Genomic DNA, 18821 nt, shown 5'->3' with positions numbered 1-18821 from the left:
CATTACAGGCAGTGACAGACAACCAGGAAGGAGACAAGTTGTTCACCTGACCCTAGCAGCATGAGTACTTGGGACTCCAAGAAAACCTTAGCAGGGGCTGGTGCACGGCTGGGTGCCGCACTCGAGGCACAGTTGCAGCGATGAAGCTGAAGCAGGCATGCAGTTCCCCCCGCTCTCCTCAGTTGTGCCGGCTGTCAAGGCTACCAGGATTAAAAGATCTACTTAACACAGATTTATTCTTGTCATTTTTCAGATTACACCACCCGGACTCTCACTCGTCTCCCTCTGTCGTTATAAAAAGAGATTACATTTGGCTAATATGTATGAAAAATGCGATTATTGCTTATCCTTGAACCTGTGCAATATGAATTATCTTCAGTTTGCAATTATTCCTCCTTTCAAACCATTATTCTAAGGAACTAACGGCTCGTATATTCTATGACTTGCAATAATAGTGTACTTAAAAGATAAATGGTGCAGATTTAAATAATGCAAATGCTAAGAAAGCAGCATGTATTCAAATTCAAGTTTTTAAATACTTTCAGTTGGTCAGTAACAGAGAGGAAAGTCCACTTTCTTAGAGCAAACTAAAAACTGGCCAATAAATGACAAATGGTGAAATATTAACCTAGAAAATGTATGTGGCAGGCTACACTAGAGATTACAGTTGACAGTATGAAACGCCACTAGGCATCACAGAGTATTTGCTAAGAGTAATTACTAAGCAATTTAGTAATATTTAGGAAGACAAACTTAATTTCAGTTTAAAAGAAAGTATCTCTGAATTATTTCTTTCCGGAGGCCAGAAGTTACATATAGTTCAGCCTGCACTGGAATATTCAATAATTTGATTTCTATTTTATAACGGGAAGGGCAAAATTTGTGTAACTTTTGTCACTTAGGACTATTATGTCAGATGAAACAAAACATTCACTGAAGTCAAACGAAATTTTAGTGAGACAAACACAAAAGAAACTAGAGAGAGACTAAGGGTTATAACAGCAAAACACTCAGAAATGTTCAGACTAGTATAAATGGAAAGACTTCAGGAAAACAGGTGGCAGGTGTTTAAGGGCAGGGAAGAAGGGACAGGACTCTTTCTAGCTGGGAGAGAGATGGGGTTTTAAAGTTGAGCAAGCTTTGTTATTGGGGATTCAAACCTGACAGTAGCTTAGGAATAATCCTGTAGCAGTAGGGAAAGGAAGGTAACGAGCCAAGAAATCAGTTTTGACAATGACTCTGTAGTTAATTTGATTTTGTAGGACTTAGCAAGTCACTTCGGAAACTAAAGGGTTATCAAAATATAAAACAAGTTCTTAGAAGTTTCTTTATTTGTATTAATAATTACCACTATTACTCAGTTTCAGATTTTTAACCATTTTTGCCACTGCTGTTTCCATTATAGCATGTTTGGATGAGAAAAACTTGCCAGTTGGTTGAATTCATTCTAACACGTTTTCAGCCAGTTTCTCTTTCCAGCCATCGTAATGAAACAAGAAAGAATGTCTGAACTCGATCATACTGTTTATTACAGCGTTCTTTTCCCCACACTTATGTACACACAGCCACTCATTCAAATCCTAAAGACACTTGGCAGCATGCACCTGAGAGCCAGGTGAGAGAAAACATCTGCTACAGTCAACTCTGTTTCACAACTGCAACAGTCTTTAACCTCACCTCAAAATAAAATGCCAAATATTCAAGTTTCTAACAAACGCTAACAGAACATAGTTACCTATATGTCCTGTTATTCGTGCACAGCACACAGGTTGCCATAGAAAGAGCCCATTTCTCCTATCCTCTGATTAAATTCCATTAAAACCAAATATAACCTGTTTGAATTCAACTACAGGTCCGCATATTACGCAGGCAAACTCTAGATATATTCTATATACTTGTGGATTTTGGCACTTTCATTCTTCAAGTAGATAAGTAGTAATCACACTTTCTAAATAATGAATATCGATTTGGTGGTTCTACATATTTCTAAGGTCAATTCATCAAAATGTACTACCGTCAGTTATGACCTCTCACAATAGCACGACAGGCACAGAAAATAACCTATACTCGAGATTAACAGAATTGCTTACAGTTCTTCAGCAAAGAAGTTACCTACTTCTAGAATCCTCTTCAGAAACTCCCAAAATAATTTTAGCAAGGCCCTGATGAGAGTATTTTATTTTATAAGGTTTCAGATTGTACAATAAAGCTTAACAAACAGCACACCGAACAACAAGCTCAAGTGTAGAGACATCGGCAGAAGAACTGATCAAGTCATACCAGTGCCAATACAGACAATGTGGTTTGATGGGGGACCAAGGGAGGGGATAGAAAAGACAGAAAAGATGGTCATTGGTTACAGAGGTATAGTTATTACTTAATGCACTCTGCTTTCAAGATGAATCTTCAAATTAAATGAATCTAAATAAGAGAGGGTTCTAAAGAATAAGAAATTGGGTTTGAAACAGCATTGTGAAGGTATCCAGCAGCACCATAACAAAGTCATTTCTTTAGAGGCCAGTTGTAACTTCAAAGGAAAGATCTGCCTAGGGCAGAAACTCAGCACAGAATCCGCAGCCCTGATTTTTAATTAGGCAAATTTTGAAAGCAAAAATCTTGTATTCCAAAAAGAAGTTTTCTACTTTAAGGTATATGAACTAATAAAATAATTAATCATTCTTAGCTGCTGATAACAGTAGCTAAAATACTGAGATATTAGCCTGTTTTCAGTGCAGTATCTTTGGTAACACTAACAAGAGCTATGCTTGCCAGTCAGCAGCATCTAAGAGTCCACAACATTTGCAGGACAAAAGCTACCCTTATACTTAGATTAAACCTCTATTTTCAGAAACCTACTCACAGGTAGACTCTTTCCCCAATAAATACATAAAATACCCGCAAACACCACCTAGTTAACCTTTGACGCCATGAAGTGAGAAACACAGTAGCAGCAGAATTCAAGAAACCTGGTTTCCTCAAGCAAAATGTAGTTCCTCTTGGATCTCTTACAATAGTCAGATTTATACCATAGCCTTCGTATGAGAGCAGAAGCAGAAGGATGGGAGGTGAGGACAGATATGGTCGTTCTTCTGTGAATTTCCACAATATTTTAAGGAGTTTAATAATGCTAACATCTCTAACTCTCTCAGATTCAGCAGAAAAAGGGTCAAGACAGCAAAAATTACTCAGGTGAGAAGAAAGGTGGAAAAGCAGACAGAGAGGGAAAGATGGCACACTGTGAATAAACTAGGCTAAAATTAAATGTCTAATCCTCTGCCTAGCCTAAAACAGTTTGAAAAACCCAGAGTTTCAGGTAGTAACAAGCATTTTGTCTGTGAAAATAAAGCCAGTTCAAAACACTTCAAGAAGCTTCAAAAGAAGGAGACAGACTGACATTACTCTAAGGGAAGGCACCGAACCTTTCAGCACTTGATGAAGTGCTGGTTAACAGCTGATTTTCTGGAGGCAGCACTGTAGCAGACACACCACTCTGGGCTTCAGGCAGCAGTGGGAGAGTAAGTCTGCAAACCAACCACCACCATTTTTAAGTCAGTCTGTTTAAGCCAGTCTTGCACAGGATTAGGCAAGGCAACAGTAAAAATGCCAGTGGCTCATGACTATCCACACACCCATTTTCTGCTGAAACCAAAGCAACTACCTCAGGGTTAGAACAGGAGAAGAGTATTTTCAGGCAAAACTCTGTGTGATGCTGAATCAGACTTGTGCCCAAAAGCACGGTATCTTCAACGCTGGCCCTGAAAATCAGTATCCATTTTCAAGAACAAACACACTTGGCTCCATCGAGGATACTTACAGAGCTATTTGGATTTCTCCGTGATCTGACCCTTCAGAGCATATGCAAGCAGAGGAGATGGCGAAGAACAACAATGGTGAGGAAGGAAGTGAGATGGTGTATTAAACGAAAGGCCAGGACATTGCCTCTGGCACACAGGTACATGCGCACACTTCTGCTTCATATTCACACATACATTTTGTGTATGCATTACAAAACACTCCGAACTTTTGGGCTTAGAGAAGCTTTTAGTTTACCTCACAACTTTTTTCCTATATTTTAAGTGTTCATAAAGGCAGCATACTCAAAATAATTAAATTCACAATAAGGAGAATCTGGAAGCAGGTACGGAGAGTTACGAAGACACCCGAAAGAATATTGCTCCCTTTTTCATACAATAATTAAACATTAACTGTGACCCCTATGATACTGTTTACACACGAACGTGCCAGCTGTATACACAGGCCTGTTATGTGTCTCACACATCTCCAACATTAAGATCTTGTATTTCTGTCATCACCAGAACCCCGATTCTTACCAGCTCTGCCTCAGAGATCTAGACATGTTCAGCTCACGCCTGGGACACTTACTAGAGCTGTGCTCAGAGAGATCTAAGAGATCTGATAATGCCAAGGACCCCAAAAGCTCCGTTCTCATCAAGCACCTTCTCCAGTTGCTCTTCATTATTCTTATGCTAGAATTAAGGCACCAAAAAGGACTTTCTTGGTTCATTTCCAACATTTCTACAGCTTCACATTGTCAGACTAATTCACAAACCCCATGCCTACCACATCCATTTAATGGCTACTAATCCAACAGATGGGTGCTCTTTCCAACCCCTTTGATACATACACAGAGAGGACCACAGGCTAAATTCTGTACTTACAACCAAGGAAAGAAGATACAGTGAATATGAAGTCAGAGCTGAGAAATCCTTCTGTGCTATAAAAACAACCTTAATACCTAATGTATATAGCCCTCTGAGGAGAAGTTATCAACTTATGCACATAATTACAACAAAACAGGCAAAGAAAACCAAAAATCAGTCCAAATAGCTAGGTTCAGTCCAACAAGAAAAAGAAACTGAGAAATACAGACTTTAAGAGACCAGCTACAGGTTTTCTGATGCACGTTACAAATGTGTAAGTTGACCATGCATCAGTACATCATGCACAAACCAGGGACTACATAAGGAACTATCAAAAGGCACACGGGAATTGGCATGGCAAGAAGGAAATGAGCCTTTACAGTCTGCATTAACCATTGCCACACTGCTGAATAATGCATCATCTTAAAAGTATTTGGTAAGGTGATAACTAATCACCATCATCAAACCAATGCAGCAATTCTTCTGATCTCTTAATTAGGTTTCCAAAAAATCTGTATGGTCCTTTACTGTTTACAGAGGAGTATTACCATGGGATTTTAGAAGACATTATTTGCATGAGTCAAAAATAAGCTTGGCTTCATTGCTTAATCTCTGTCTTGGTTGGGGATTGCAATTCCAAATTCTCCTCCGAGAACAAACAGTTGTCATTCCCCCAGCCCCCATTTACAGTGACAGTTCAAAAGTAGGAATTGCTTATGTCTTCTATATGTCAAGTATCCACCAGTTTATTCAACTGAAAACACATCAACTTGTCCTTACCCCAGTACTGTAACCATGACTTCATTTTTGAAAAACAGGCCTCATCCTATTGAATGCCACCAAACATGTACCTTATCCTTTAGCTCAAATATATTTTGCATGACCTTACATGAATTGCTTAGATAAAAGCCTTTTTTCTTCTACTTTTGTTATTTTAAAGTGCAGATGCATTTGAGTCATTTTCCCCTTTTGTTTCATATCCTTAAGATCCACAGCTTCAAAGACAAAATGTCAGCATGCAGTCGATTTATGACTGAACTCTTGAAGAGACACTGAAGAATTACCTTGTCAATCACCCCAAGGACTCTGAAGGCCTTCAGTTCCTCGGCAGGGCTCCTTAGGTTCCAAGAGGGCCTTGAACTTAGTGATCCTGGAGGCTAATGGAAGATATCAAAGATTATACATCAATCAGGGTGGTACTTGAAGGAAGACTGCCTGCTGAAGCAAATGCCAGGCCGAAGGAAACTAAATTTATCATAAATCAGAGAGAGTGAAGATGAAAGGAGAAGTTTCCTGTTTGTCCTTAGTAGGGGGAAAAAAACAACTTGCAAGTAAATAAAAATTGAGATAACATTGAAAACAAATTTTAAAAAGAAAAAAATAATGATTTTTTATACTTTCTATGCTTAATGGAACCTGGCAATAGATTACTCAATTCTTACTCCATCACAATAATCAATCAAAGCCTTACAGGTGTTCTGGATACAAAATAATTCAAAGATCACTGAGGAGGAGAAAGTAAATTAGAGGCTTTTTAAGTCTAAAGAACATAAAATACAGAATTATAAACAGGGTTCTCTTGCTCTCTGGTGAGCTTTATGAAATCCTTTTAATAACAAGGTGCACAACAGAAATGAATCCTAAAACTGCCTTAGAAAAAGGTAGCTAGCTATGTATCATTAATCTAGAAATTAACACCATAGCAAGAGAATTGGCAGGTGCCAACTATTCAAGTACTTAATGCCTGTAGATTTTTGTCCATGCTATGTTTTGTAGTTTCTTAGGGCAAACTCAAAGCTTGCATGTCAGAAGAGGGAACAACATTTCAACTGGAAGTCTTCTGGGACAAAACTCATCCTCTAAAGCATCACATATACCTCTGGCACATTAACAAACATTTTCAGAAGTTTCTAGTTGCCAACTGAGAGAATTCATTAGATCCTCCTCCAAAAATTCAACATGCAGCTTCCTAGTAGAACCACAGACCTGGATCTCTTCCTCACAAATAAGGTGACTTCATTTGCAGAGTTTATTGAATGTCAAACTCCTTTTAAGCATAACCTGGCCTCCCCAAGTACACTTCTATTGCACAAAGGTAAAGGAAGAAGAAGGTAAACCTCCTTGATTTTTAGGCTTCCAAGAGGCAAAAGCTGTTTATCTAATTTGTCAGCATCCTGAGGCAACATTTAACAACTATGTCACAAAGGAAAACTGTCGATGAAATGTTCAAGTATCAGGGGGGGAAAAAAAAAAAAATCAAGAAATTTTCTCTTATGATCAGAAACTCCCAGAAAAACCCTGCTAGTGTTTCCCCTCTGGCATCCTTACTGTGCTATCCTCAAAGGCCAGAGCATGTCCTCAAAGCCCTCCCCAAAACTGGTCTCCCTTCATGTTGCTAGTCAACCACCTTCTCTCCTTTCAAATTCTTTCCCAAAAATCAACACTTATTTAAGCACTGCCCGCAAAATTCAAAAGAAAGGGTCATAAACACATGTTCAAAAAGTACGGAGAAAAGTGTGCTTTTCTTTTGTGCACATGTGCTGGGGTCAATGTTTAAAAAAGTTTATTATTTATCTTCATTTATTTGTATGAGTCTTACAACTGTTTTGTCATGCAAACATTGCCAAGCAATACTATCAACAGCAGTTAAGAGGTAACAGCCCAGATTCTACAAATCACTGAAGGTTTTAGCATGAAGAAGAAAAAAAAAAATCTACATGAAGTTTTTTCTCCTAACCTAATTTAGGTTCCACATTCTAGTGAGCTGTTGGAAGGTCGAGGAAGTTCTTTCGCTGGATTATATTTCGAGAGCGTGCAATTTTTCTGCAATAACGAAATATTTGCTTTGAAACAAAGAGTTGTGCTAACATAGAGTTTATTCATGACAAGATTTCAAAAGCTTTCTAAGGAATACATTTAATGTAAGAGAATATTTCCAAATCCTCTAGACTACTATAAAAAATTTCCACTTCTATCTGCATGCTATTATGTCTTACAGCCATTCCTTGATAATCAAGCTTTTAAAATTTTCTCTTCTGCACAACTTTTCAACCACAAATTAAGTTCATATATTTCTACAGAAGTTAATTGTTGTCTAATAATGTTATAGAATCAGATTTCTGCACCCATCATGTCTGAAGAGCAACCGCCCCAAAAAAGCAGCACATATTTTTGGGTCCTTGTCTACAATATCACCCATGGCGGCATACTCAGTAATACTGTGTACACACGTTTTTCATATATGCACTCTACAGTCACTTCTTACCTTAAAACTATTTACAATCACCTCCACAGCTCCCAGCACCTTCTCCATTTTTATCAGTTTCGGGTTATTTTTTGCTCTTTACAGTACTTTGGTATCACTGTTGCAAATTCTAATAGCAAAGCCCAGTGATGGGGAAGTATCACACACTGTCATAAAGCAAGCCGGAAGCAAACTCTAAAAACCCAATTACCAGAACTACAGCAATTAAGCACTCTACGAAGCTGTATGCTCCTCTGAATAAAGTAAAAACCCAAGCTCAGCATCTATCCAACAATAAGAAAAATAACTAAAAACCAGTGCTTTCATCAAAAATAGAGGAACAAAAAAAAAAATACAGGAAGGAAGGTAACAAAAAGTCAAAAGCTTCATTTTACCTTTAGAAACAAAGCATTTATATTCTAAAGAAAGTGGCAAGCTATCTCTGCCTGCAAAAAACCTTCAGCAGCCTGTCCAAATGCTCAGCATGCTGCTCAGGTATTCCAGGATCTTCTCTGCTGTAGCTACACCCTACATGTTTTGAAACTATTTCCAGACTACACTGAGCTGCACAGCTGGAGTTAGGACTGGCATCACCAGTTCCTTTCCCACTGTCACCTTTTGGCTAGTGTGTACTAATTTCAAGTAGAAAAGGATGATGCTAATTGTGATGCTGGCCTCTGCAAAGACTCAGCAGCTTGTGGCTACCACTTGCCTTCAGAAGGCTCTAGTTTTGCAAGCTACACAATGAAATACGGCAATAGCTCTTGCCCCAGCTTTGGCATCACTGCCAGCAGTTATAAGAGCAGGGGGAGAAAGAGAAGTACACCATCAGCAAGTGGAATAGCCTCTCATGTAAACCTCATTTAAGACAAGAGTATTAATCCCTAGCCCAGTGACACAACCACCATTTGATGGGAAACTATTTTACTGCTGATGCTGACACCTTTGACAGCAGTAACTACAGAACCTCAGGATAAAAGAGCACTTTCACAAACACCAGTGCAGAGCTGCACATGAAAACGCAACTTCCCCTCACTGAATGGTCTGTGTCTGATGTCTTCAGCAACTATCCACCTGTAGCATGGCCAGACGCTCAAGTGCAGCAAGGCGATGCCTTGTTTTGAAGCAGATATGGCTGGCCTGAGGTGCAAGGCTCCGTGCCATGGGTGTGAAAGAGCTTCCAGCTCTTCTGGTCTCACAGAACATCCTGGCCTCTTCCTCACACTGCACCAGAAGAAAAACAGGTTGCATCTCTGCATGCATCTGAACCAGACAGGGCTATGGTGTGCTTCAGAAAGCCCCCAGTGATGACCAGTTGGGGACTGTATCTTCCCTGAAGCTGGGACACACCTTGGTTGTGATCTTGGAAGCCTTGAAACTGAATTTCTTATTTTATGTTAAATTTGCATCTCTCAGAACAACAGCAATGTACTTTCTTTATACATCATGTAATTTTCATGCACATTTAATGAGAATTTTAGGAAATAAGATACCTTATGAAAAACACAAAGAATGAAGACTGCTTCTCCTGTTTGGGCATTAGGCTTGCATGTATCTCATTACTAAATTGCTTTGAAAATCAAAAATAATTGACATTTTAAAAAACAACAGCTTTTATAATAGTGCAAAAAGAAACAATTCTGAATATGAAAAATTGGGCATAAGTAGAATCAGAAAGAATTTCAGAGAGTGAAAAAAATATGCATTATAAAAATACCAACAAAGTTAAAACGGACCCACAGCCTGTACGTGTAGCTGTGTTGGGCCTTGCAGCTGACAGCTATGTAAGACTGCAGCTTTCTGATGGTCAGTCCAGTGCGATTCGAAGGCTGTTGCCGCAGCTCCCACTCAGGCTGGGAGGTGGCTCCCCAGAGCTGCTTCTTAGAAATGGGCAGAGGAGCAAATACAGCTTGAGAATCTGTAAAATGGCCTACTGCTGCCATTACACAGCATTCTTGAGGGTCTATCATCAAGAAGGCCCTTGAGGCTGCCGTGCTGTGCCAGAGGAGAAAGAGAAGGGCAGCATTTGCTGCATCTACTTTTCCCAGAAGGTCTACATGCCTGTTAATAACCTTCCAAAGCTGTCTCCACATCTCCTACTCCTACACGTCACAGCAAGGCTTTTCTCAATGTTTACAAGACCCTGTCAAGTGAGTTCCCAGTTCATGGTCAGTCACAGTTGCGTCAGTTCCCCGTGGTTCTTTTCAGCCTTAAGAAACCTTCTATCCATCCTTAAGCCCTTTATCCATAACCTTGTTTTAACAGTGTGAAGGGTTCTCCAAACACCTCCTCTTGTGCTCCTCTCTTCACCACTCAGACCTGCCAGGTAAGTTGCTAAGGATGCTATCCTTGAGGGCTACACTGTTGGCTTTTTGTTGAGGCACAAAAAGTAGCAAACTACTGCTGTTCTTTGTTTGGTTTCCATGGCATCAAAGAATTTTTGCTTTTCAGCTCTGAAATGCCAGGCTTTTGCCTCTAGGTGCAAGAACTCAGGTCTGCTCAGCAGCCAGCGTGCAGGAAGAGTCACATTTCTCACTCTCCTTAAGACACTAAGCCAAAGCACAAAGCATGCCCATTCTTAGTGGTTCCTACCACTACCCTTACAATAACTTTGGGAGGTAAGTCCTCCTCCCAATTAACTTTCAGCTATCAACACGGAGACAAGCTGTTCCTTACCACAACCATCATAACCCACCAGCACTATCTGCCCTTGATGCCAGCAAATTCCAAAGCTCTAAGATAAAAGTCAAATTTATGTATTATGAAATGCAGCAAATAAAGGATATTAGAATACACATACAGACTTAGGTAAAACAATGCAAAATTGTGTAAACATCACTTTTTCTGTAAAAAGGAGAATAAGCCAGGTGCAAAATTTTGCTTGTGCAAAGTCAGATTTGCCCTAACTTGTCAATTTTGAGTTTCAACACAGAAGGGAAATGGTTTTCTATTCTCACCATTTTTTTCTTGTCTTATCCCAATTAATCCTGCTCTCCTTTGGATCTGCAAAGAAGGCATGTGCCTTATTCAGTACAGCATAAAAGACAAAATACCTTACCTCTCAAGTTCACATACAAAAATGCAACCTATTTCTTCCTCCTTCCCAATGACAATTAGTTTTTAAACTTAGAAAAAGGCAAAAATAGGTTCATGGGTTTTTTTTCTTGTTCTGTAGATTCCAAACATACTGAGGTTTTCATTCAATACAGATTCTTCCTCATTTTCAGGGGTGTTTGACCCAAAGAAAGACTACCTAGTAGGAGTTCATATCAGTCCAAAAATACTAAATTGTTCAAAGTACAATTCATAGCAGCAGCAAGACTCCAAATGTCACAAAATATATCCCATTTGGAACATCCTCAAAATCATATTTGTGAAAAGCTACCCTTCAAAACCAGTGATTTTGCTTTTTTAATTATTTATTAGCCATTTGGATTTTATAAGTCTTCCCATTTTTGCAGCAGTGGTCTCCTTAAAGCATTTTTAGATCTGTGCAAAATAAGCAATAATCTTCTGCCCCTTTTGTCCTAACTTGATATAGATGTAGAGAGACGGTAAATTGGTAACTTTTATATTTACTGCAATAGTGCTGTCATCAACAATCACACACAGTTTAGCATGACTGCAGTAAAAGTCTAAAGTAAGAACCGGTAAGTCCCAAAGGAACTGTTTGGGGAAGGACAAAGTAGAAATTTATTGAGGGTATCTTGGAACAAGCTTTGTTTGTCTTTTATACAAGTACAGATACGGGTGTTTCTGCTTAAGAAGGTGGGAATCACTACAGAAACTCCTCAAAAAAATCAAGAAGCAGCTGATCACTCAAGCATATCCAAGAGAGACATTTGAAGGGATCAGGAAGAAACTTTGCTCAATTAAGCACTTATTTTGTGGGAAATTCATCTCACCCCCTTCACGTGCTTGATTCTCTTCTGATACACCATTATGCGTTAGGCTAAAGAAACCAACAGCCTTCTTGCTCCCTACATGACTGAGCAATATTCTCATGGGAAAATCAAAAGAAATGTTACATTCTAGTGTGGTTTTTTGCATTACCTTTAAGTTCTTTAGCATGATTAAAAACATTTACATCATCAACTGTGAGCAGAAGGAAAGCATACAGAAAAACAGGCCTGTATTACATCAAGCACTCTTCATAATGCTATGAAATGCAACTTAACAGAAACATAATGTCAAAATACTCCTCAGGCCTCCTGAAAGAGAAATTCTAGACACTTTTTGAACCTCAAGCTTGAATATGCTTTGCTAAAAGACAGGACGATTTAATTATACCAAATTCTCGTTCAGAAAAAAAGAAATTAAAGCCTACCATAGAAACAGGTGCATCTTCAGAGGACTTATGGTAGAGACTGGAAATTTTTTCAGCACGCATAAGGTATTCTGCAGTCTTCCTTTTCACTGCTTCTCGACGAGTTGGACTTGATTCACCTCAATGGAGAAAAAGAAAGTTATTTTTTCTAGAGAGAGAGGTACTAAGTAATCAAAGCACATGACTATTTTGATTCTACTTTTTTTATTTCCTTTGGGTTACTCATAATCAAACCTGTAGATATGCAACTTATAAAAAGCAAGTACTATGATCTCAGAGTTCAACAAAAATAACAATTTAAGCCTTGCTATAGACTAAGGTAAATAAAAAAATCTTATCTCATTTTTCTGTGATCTTGTATATGTTCCTATGGTAACATAAGAAAGAACTGAAACAAACCACTGATCCGAACATTGTACTCCAAAAAAAACCTCAATTAGGGAAGACAAGATATGATGTTTACAATAAAACAGTAAAAAAAAATGGTTTTTTTCCTCACATTTCTAATACAGGCTTTCCTAAGTATAAGGGAACACCAGAAATGCTATTAATAGCTAGAAGGCAACACAAGAGACACCAACAACTCTTGCTTACAGCTTTCTGATGCTAGCTGCTCCTTGCCTGTTGGCTGGGGGTGAGACAGGAAGAAAGGAAGAAGCTCTTGCACCAACTACTTCACTTCTTAGGTGGCTGAACCACCACTGTGTTATGTCTAATCTACACAAACTCTTGCAAGAGGCAACAACCTCATGATACTGTGCAAATTCTGTACTCATTCTAAAACTTAACAGTTTACGCTTTGGCGTTCACATCATGAGCAGTATATTGTTATAACAGATTCAATTTGTAATGGCAACACCCAATCAGTCAACCGCCAAGGAGAGATAAAAAGACTGAGAGCCACAATTGTTATAACAGAGAATTGAGATTACTATGCTGAAAAATAGTTAAGAGACAACTGTCCCATAAGAAGTCTGAACAATAGCAGAGACTTCATATGGTCCTGACAGTCTCTCCCACCCAAAACAGAAGCCATCCAAGACTTGCAGAAACACCGCCTTGGCTGTGATGGGCTTCTGCACCAACAGGTGCAAGCCAGCACCTCTCACAAACCGATGCTCAAAACAGGGCAAGGAACTGCACGGATATCTGCCTAACCACTACTTGACATGAAAGACAAGGCAAGGAACAGGAGAGGTAATAAATTAAATGTGCAAATACACAAGTCCTAACCAACAACAGATAACAGAGACAATAACAAAGACTAGAACTCATAAGACGCTGATCAATGGGCCATGAAAGGAACGTCTGAGTGTAACCCTGAAGAAGTTCAACCAGAAACTTGGTAACTGATAAGAAAAACCAGGATTATTGTGGGTTATCAAGAATAAATCTCATAAAAGAGAGCAAACTTATTAAGGGTTGTCTGAGGGAGAACTTACTGTGTAATGCAAAACTTACTGTGTGAGGTTGGGCGGGGTGGCAATGTGTAAGACAGAGATGTTTAAGAGAAGGATTAAAGGTGAAGAAAGGGATGTGTCGGGGTCGGGGTGGGGCATAAGCATGAGAAAACAGAGGTGGGAATTTCATGGGTTGACTGTGTATAAGCAGGCTGCTGGTCAATATGCTTGTCTGAGTGAGCCCTGTACCTGACCACCGTCTGCTTTACCTTCTTACGAAACTCTATTCCTCACTATTTTCTGCATTAGTGTGCTCATTATTCTCTGTGCATAAAATATGCCAACAAACCTCAAGCCAGATAAGCAGGCAAGTCAGACAAAATATCTGAGAGCTGGACCATGGACCTTGAGGCCAGCTACCAGAGAGACCTGACAGCAGGTCTTTCCCTGACCAGTAATAGTTCAAAAGAGGTTGGGCTATTCACACCACCTGTAGTTATGTAGGTGTCTGTAAAGTTGATATCCTTCTGCCTGTGTCAATCTGTTTGTGGTCAACCATGTCCATACAGAGCATGTGTGCACACATGCAAGCTCCTCAGAAATTTGCGCTCAGCTTCACTACTGATAGGACCCAAAGAAGGGGCAAGCTGTAGCCACATCTCGCCAGCAGTTCTGGGCAGGAGGAATCTGTCTGATCCTTCAGTCAGCCAGATCTGGCTAGCTTTAACACCAACTCCTTAATAAAGGAGAAGGAGCAGGTTGTCTGATGGTTCAATTTTCCCAAAACACTTTCTAGATGGCCAAGAATAATGAAAAACTAAATACAAGGTCTCTTCAGAAAGGTCATAGAGAGTTCCTCTGCTGTAGGCTCTCAGAGCTGCTGTTTTCTCCCTGCCCCATACAAGAGAAAATTAATCATTGCTCTTGCTTTAAACAATCCTTAGACTCAAGAGTGTGAAGAAGGCAGAGGCTCTTTTCCACTTTGTTGCCATGGTCTACTACCAGTCATTTTAACCCTGTTATAAAATAAAAACTCCCCCTCCCTTTCATATCATGACTACAAACTACCTAAACACACAGAATCGTCACACAGACTCCATCAAGAATACGTAGAAGAGACTTACAACCTACTTCACGCTCTGCTGCTAGTGAGCTGTTGTAACTTGCTATCCACCTCACAGCAGGAGGGAAAAATGATGGTCTCCTCCCTGGACAGAGACACAGAGCCTTGCTCTGCAAAAACCTTTGACTATACCTGGTTCGGGTAGAATCTGGACAGTCAGAAATTCAGTGCACTTTCAGCATACAATATTACGGATATGTACCAATTTCTCAGTAATTTCACTTATTCTAAAGACACAGGGGATTTTGTTCTAATATCAGCCTCCACTTGGTAGGAAACTCCTGGTGAAATTCCCCTAGATCAGATTGCCAGTCTTACTCCCATCTAAGATAAAAAAATAACACTCAATTGTTTGAACTTGGATTTGGCTTTATCAGAAGAGAATAGATACACAGTATTTTATAAGTGTGTGTTGCAATTTCTTAAAACATGATTAACACTCTTGCTTTCATCTCTACACTTAAATCTTACGGCACCATAAAACTTTCTTGTGCAGATCCACTGGTGATCACCCACATTCTCTTAAACACATGAAGTGGCAGTCGCTCAGGGAAAACAAGTCAACTGCGCAGCAACAACAAACTCTTCAGCCAGCATTTTTTTCAAGCTGACTGGTAGAAAACTGCTAGGTTAGTGTCTAAGGCTATCATAAAAGTCAAGCTTACTGCTTAATTGTTAGTTACGTGTATTTAGTTTGGATGTTTATTGCCTTTTTTCAATGCTTCAGTAATTTTACAGTAATTAATGCGAACAAGCTACGATGTCCCCTTAGAGCTGTCTTTGTTCTCCCTACTTTCACAAGACATTAATTTCAGTTTTCCTTCTACTTTTCCTTCCTGAGTAATTTGTTAAGTAACATTTGCAAACTGTTCACTCATTAAAATCTTCAGCCATAAAAGAGGGTGTGGATTCACAAAACAATATTTATGCAACAAGTTCCTGCATCTTATTTGTGAATAAGATCATTAACAGTTCAGTCTCTAAATACTTTAACAGGTGGATGTTTGAGAATTGGATTTATGGAAGTAGGATTTTTGCTCTTCATTCTTTATATTAGTTTAACCAAGAAAACGTAAAAAGCTACATTCCAAAACAATACCATTTAAACAGCCAATATCTCACAAAAATCTGTAAAGAAATACAGGATATGAATTTAAAAAATAAATTTTAAAAACGTTACTTAAAAAGCCTTAAACACAGGGTGATGAGTAATAACATAGACCCCAAGAAACTAAAAATAATCTTTAACATTTATGCCAAATTTCAGGTCATAGAACTCTTCACTTCAAATAAATCACTAAAACACAGTACTAGAACAAATCCTTCTATTTGACAGATGTTAAAGCTCTGATGCAGACTTTATGTATATTTTTTTAATGCAATATTACATTTTGTTATGGGATAGCATTTTTAGTTATGCAAAATGTGTACTCTCAAAAGAATCAAGTAATTTATTCCTAGTTAAGAACTTTTGAGTTAAACATTGTGTGAGCATACTGAGGTCCTATTTCCATTCTGTGGTCACCCCACAATAATCTAAAAGGTATCTCTAATTACAATTTAAACTTGAAAGGCATTTTTCTTTAAATGACAGCAAACAGGAAATGTTTAAACTGTGTCAAAGCCTTTGATGAATCTTTACAACTGCTCATAAAAGATCATCCTGCTTAAAATAATATTGATTTTTCATTTATTTTCCTAGATACTAGAAGATTTACATTTCATCTGATCAGGATCAAAGCTTCTCCCCCCTCCTGATCACTGGGATTAAATCAGCAATGTCATTTTCCATGTTTAAAAACTACACTGGTAAAGCAAAATATAAAAGTGTAGCAAGGCTGATCACAGAGACCTTAGAATAAAAACCCCTCAAGATTCCCCGTCTCTCTCCCTCTGCATTTGCTATGGAGCAGCTGTGCCTCACACAGATTCACATGAATGAAAATATTAAGGCGAGAAACCACCCACTTAGTTTATTTTCCATATGACTTTCCTGTAATTATTTTGTAAACTGTTCACACAACAATATATAAAAACATCTGCAAAAACAGGTAATTAATGTGTCAAGCCAAACTAATGCATTTTTTATGGTATCCATGCTTCGTCAACTGTAATTATAACTCTTTTTAAGCAAATGATGATGTGTTTGTTGCAATGTGCAAGTGGTTATTTTAGATGCTCTGTTTACTATTACTGCAAACAGAATATAAAAACTCTACAGCTACTTTGTTGCACATATAAGCCTTCATCTATACAAACACAAGCAGGCTGCTCCCTCATTTTCCAAAGGCTTTGCCTATTTCAAAGAAATAAAAATATCTTAAAACGAAAATTGGCTTTGGAAAGGCTGACCAGGCCACCCGCTGACCAAAGTAACAGTAGCCAGAACATTAGGACAGCAGCCAATGATTTAAAATTTGTTCTTTAATTTTTATTTCTAAGGACAGCTCCGCTACAATATATTTACAAAAACAGACGGTCCTAACAACATTCAAATGATCTTGAGGGTTTGATAAAGGAAAACCACAAATATCAGAATAATTGCGCCATTGAGTTAATCTATGACTTGCCTGCTTGTTTTCTCATAGTCCACTGATTTGAATGAAAAACACAGAGAAGCAGGATTTCCAGAGTAGGTACATAGCGGTAGCATCTGGGAATCTAGCAGTATTTTTGTTTGTCTTCTACTCACACCTCATAGCACCTCAGAAGAGTACGTACCTTTGAGAGATTAGCTAACTCAATGTTGAAGTGTTAAATGTTCATCTCAGTTAACTGTTTATTCAGGCATCAAATCTTCTGTAATTCTATCATATAGGAAAATGACTTATATTCAAATAGTAATAGCAAAAAGCTATTGAAAGGGGCCCATATCCAATAAACTCAAACAAACAAAAAAAATCTGGGCAGTAAGGATCCTGGAAAAAAAAGAATCTGTCTTTTTCCCCAAAATAATCTGAGGTACTACCAACAGAACACATCTCAGATGCACAGAAGTCCTGTCAAACTTGCTCTGGTCCTTGACTATTCTCCTCCACAGATCCAGGATGAAGTCATGTGGAAGATGCGTATCTTACCGGATGGTAACAAAGACAGCTCTAGTTGTCATTTGCCACTAACATATACAATATACCATATTCAGTAAATCACAGTAGGTAGCACCCACCCAGGAATTCTAGATACCTTCCTTTGTGCCTGACCACCTCCAAATCATCCCCTATTGGGCATTAGAGGCCTTCCTCAGGAAGGGCAAACTGTCAGGACAGCATTAATGCATTCGCTACCTAACTAGCTGCTTGACCAGGATGTGGTTATTTCCACAGAAAAGGTAAGGCTAAAAAGTTAGCATTACCTGTCCCAATCCTCTGCAACCTCCACATTCCATGTCTTCCTGCTTTTCTCTCAGACTTACTAAAAATATATGTGGGCTGCCTTTATTTAAAGAAGATATCAGAAGAGATTTGCTCCAGGAAGGAATGTCCTCTTGCAGAACAGGCTACAAGGAACTTGTGGGAGACTGCCTGTTGTGCTAACCCCAAACTCCATGTTCTTAACAATTTAAACAGTAAAACTTTCTCTAAATACTGAAATCTTCAATGAAACATTTATAATTGCCAAATCTAACAGCTATAATACCATTTTTTATTTTTAAAAGTTTCTTTATCTTCTTCACAGTCTTCCTGCACGTATCACCCAGCTGGATTGCTGAATTTTTCAAAGAATTGCTCTCTATAAAAATGCAAGGGAGTAAGCCTTAAAAGATTTATTTCTTCTCACAATGAAAAGAGGTTTAGCAGCACCTTCCTTATTAGTGGGTAGCCCAGCTGTTATTTTTGCCTAATTGGTTCAAGAGGACCTCTGTTCTTCTTAGGGCAAACACTTCTTACATCATGTGAAGCAGACTCCTTTGTCCATATTAGCCAAACAAAAGCTCAGGCACAGCATAAGTGACAATGCCACTCATAATCCAGCACAGGTTTGTGACCACTTTGGACACAGTTTTATAACCCCAAAATTTATTTCAAGAAGGGGAAGAGCTGCTGATTTTGGAACTAGTCTCTACCAA

General features: G+C 38.7%; 1 protein-coding gene across 1 annotated transcript in view; it reads right to left on the bottom strand.

Moving 5' to 3' along the window:
• The window catches only part of RPS6KC1 (ribosomal protein S6 kinase C1), a gene marked incomplete at its 3' end in the record, with an annotated part of 87900 nt that overhangs the window by 34139 nt on the left and 34940 nt on the right, over nt 1-18821 (bottom strand). The window contains 2 exon segments of the mRNA XM_081997737.1: nt 5726-5818; nt 12233-12351. Of these exon segments, the coding sequence (XP_081853863.1) occupies nt 5726-5818; nt 12233-12351 (212 nt within the window).

This window comes from Phaethon aethereus, assembly GCF_964289735.1.
Source record: "Phaethon aethereus genome assembly, chromosome: 3".
Lineage (NCBI taxonomy): Eukaryota > Metazoa > Chordata > Aves > Phaethontiformes > Phaethontidae > Phaethon > Phaethon aethereus.
This window is presented reverse-complemented; position numbering and strand designations above follow the sequence as displayed.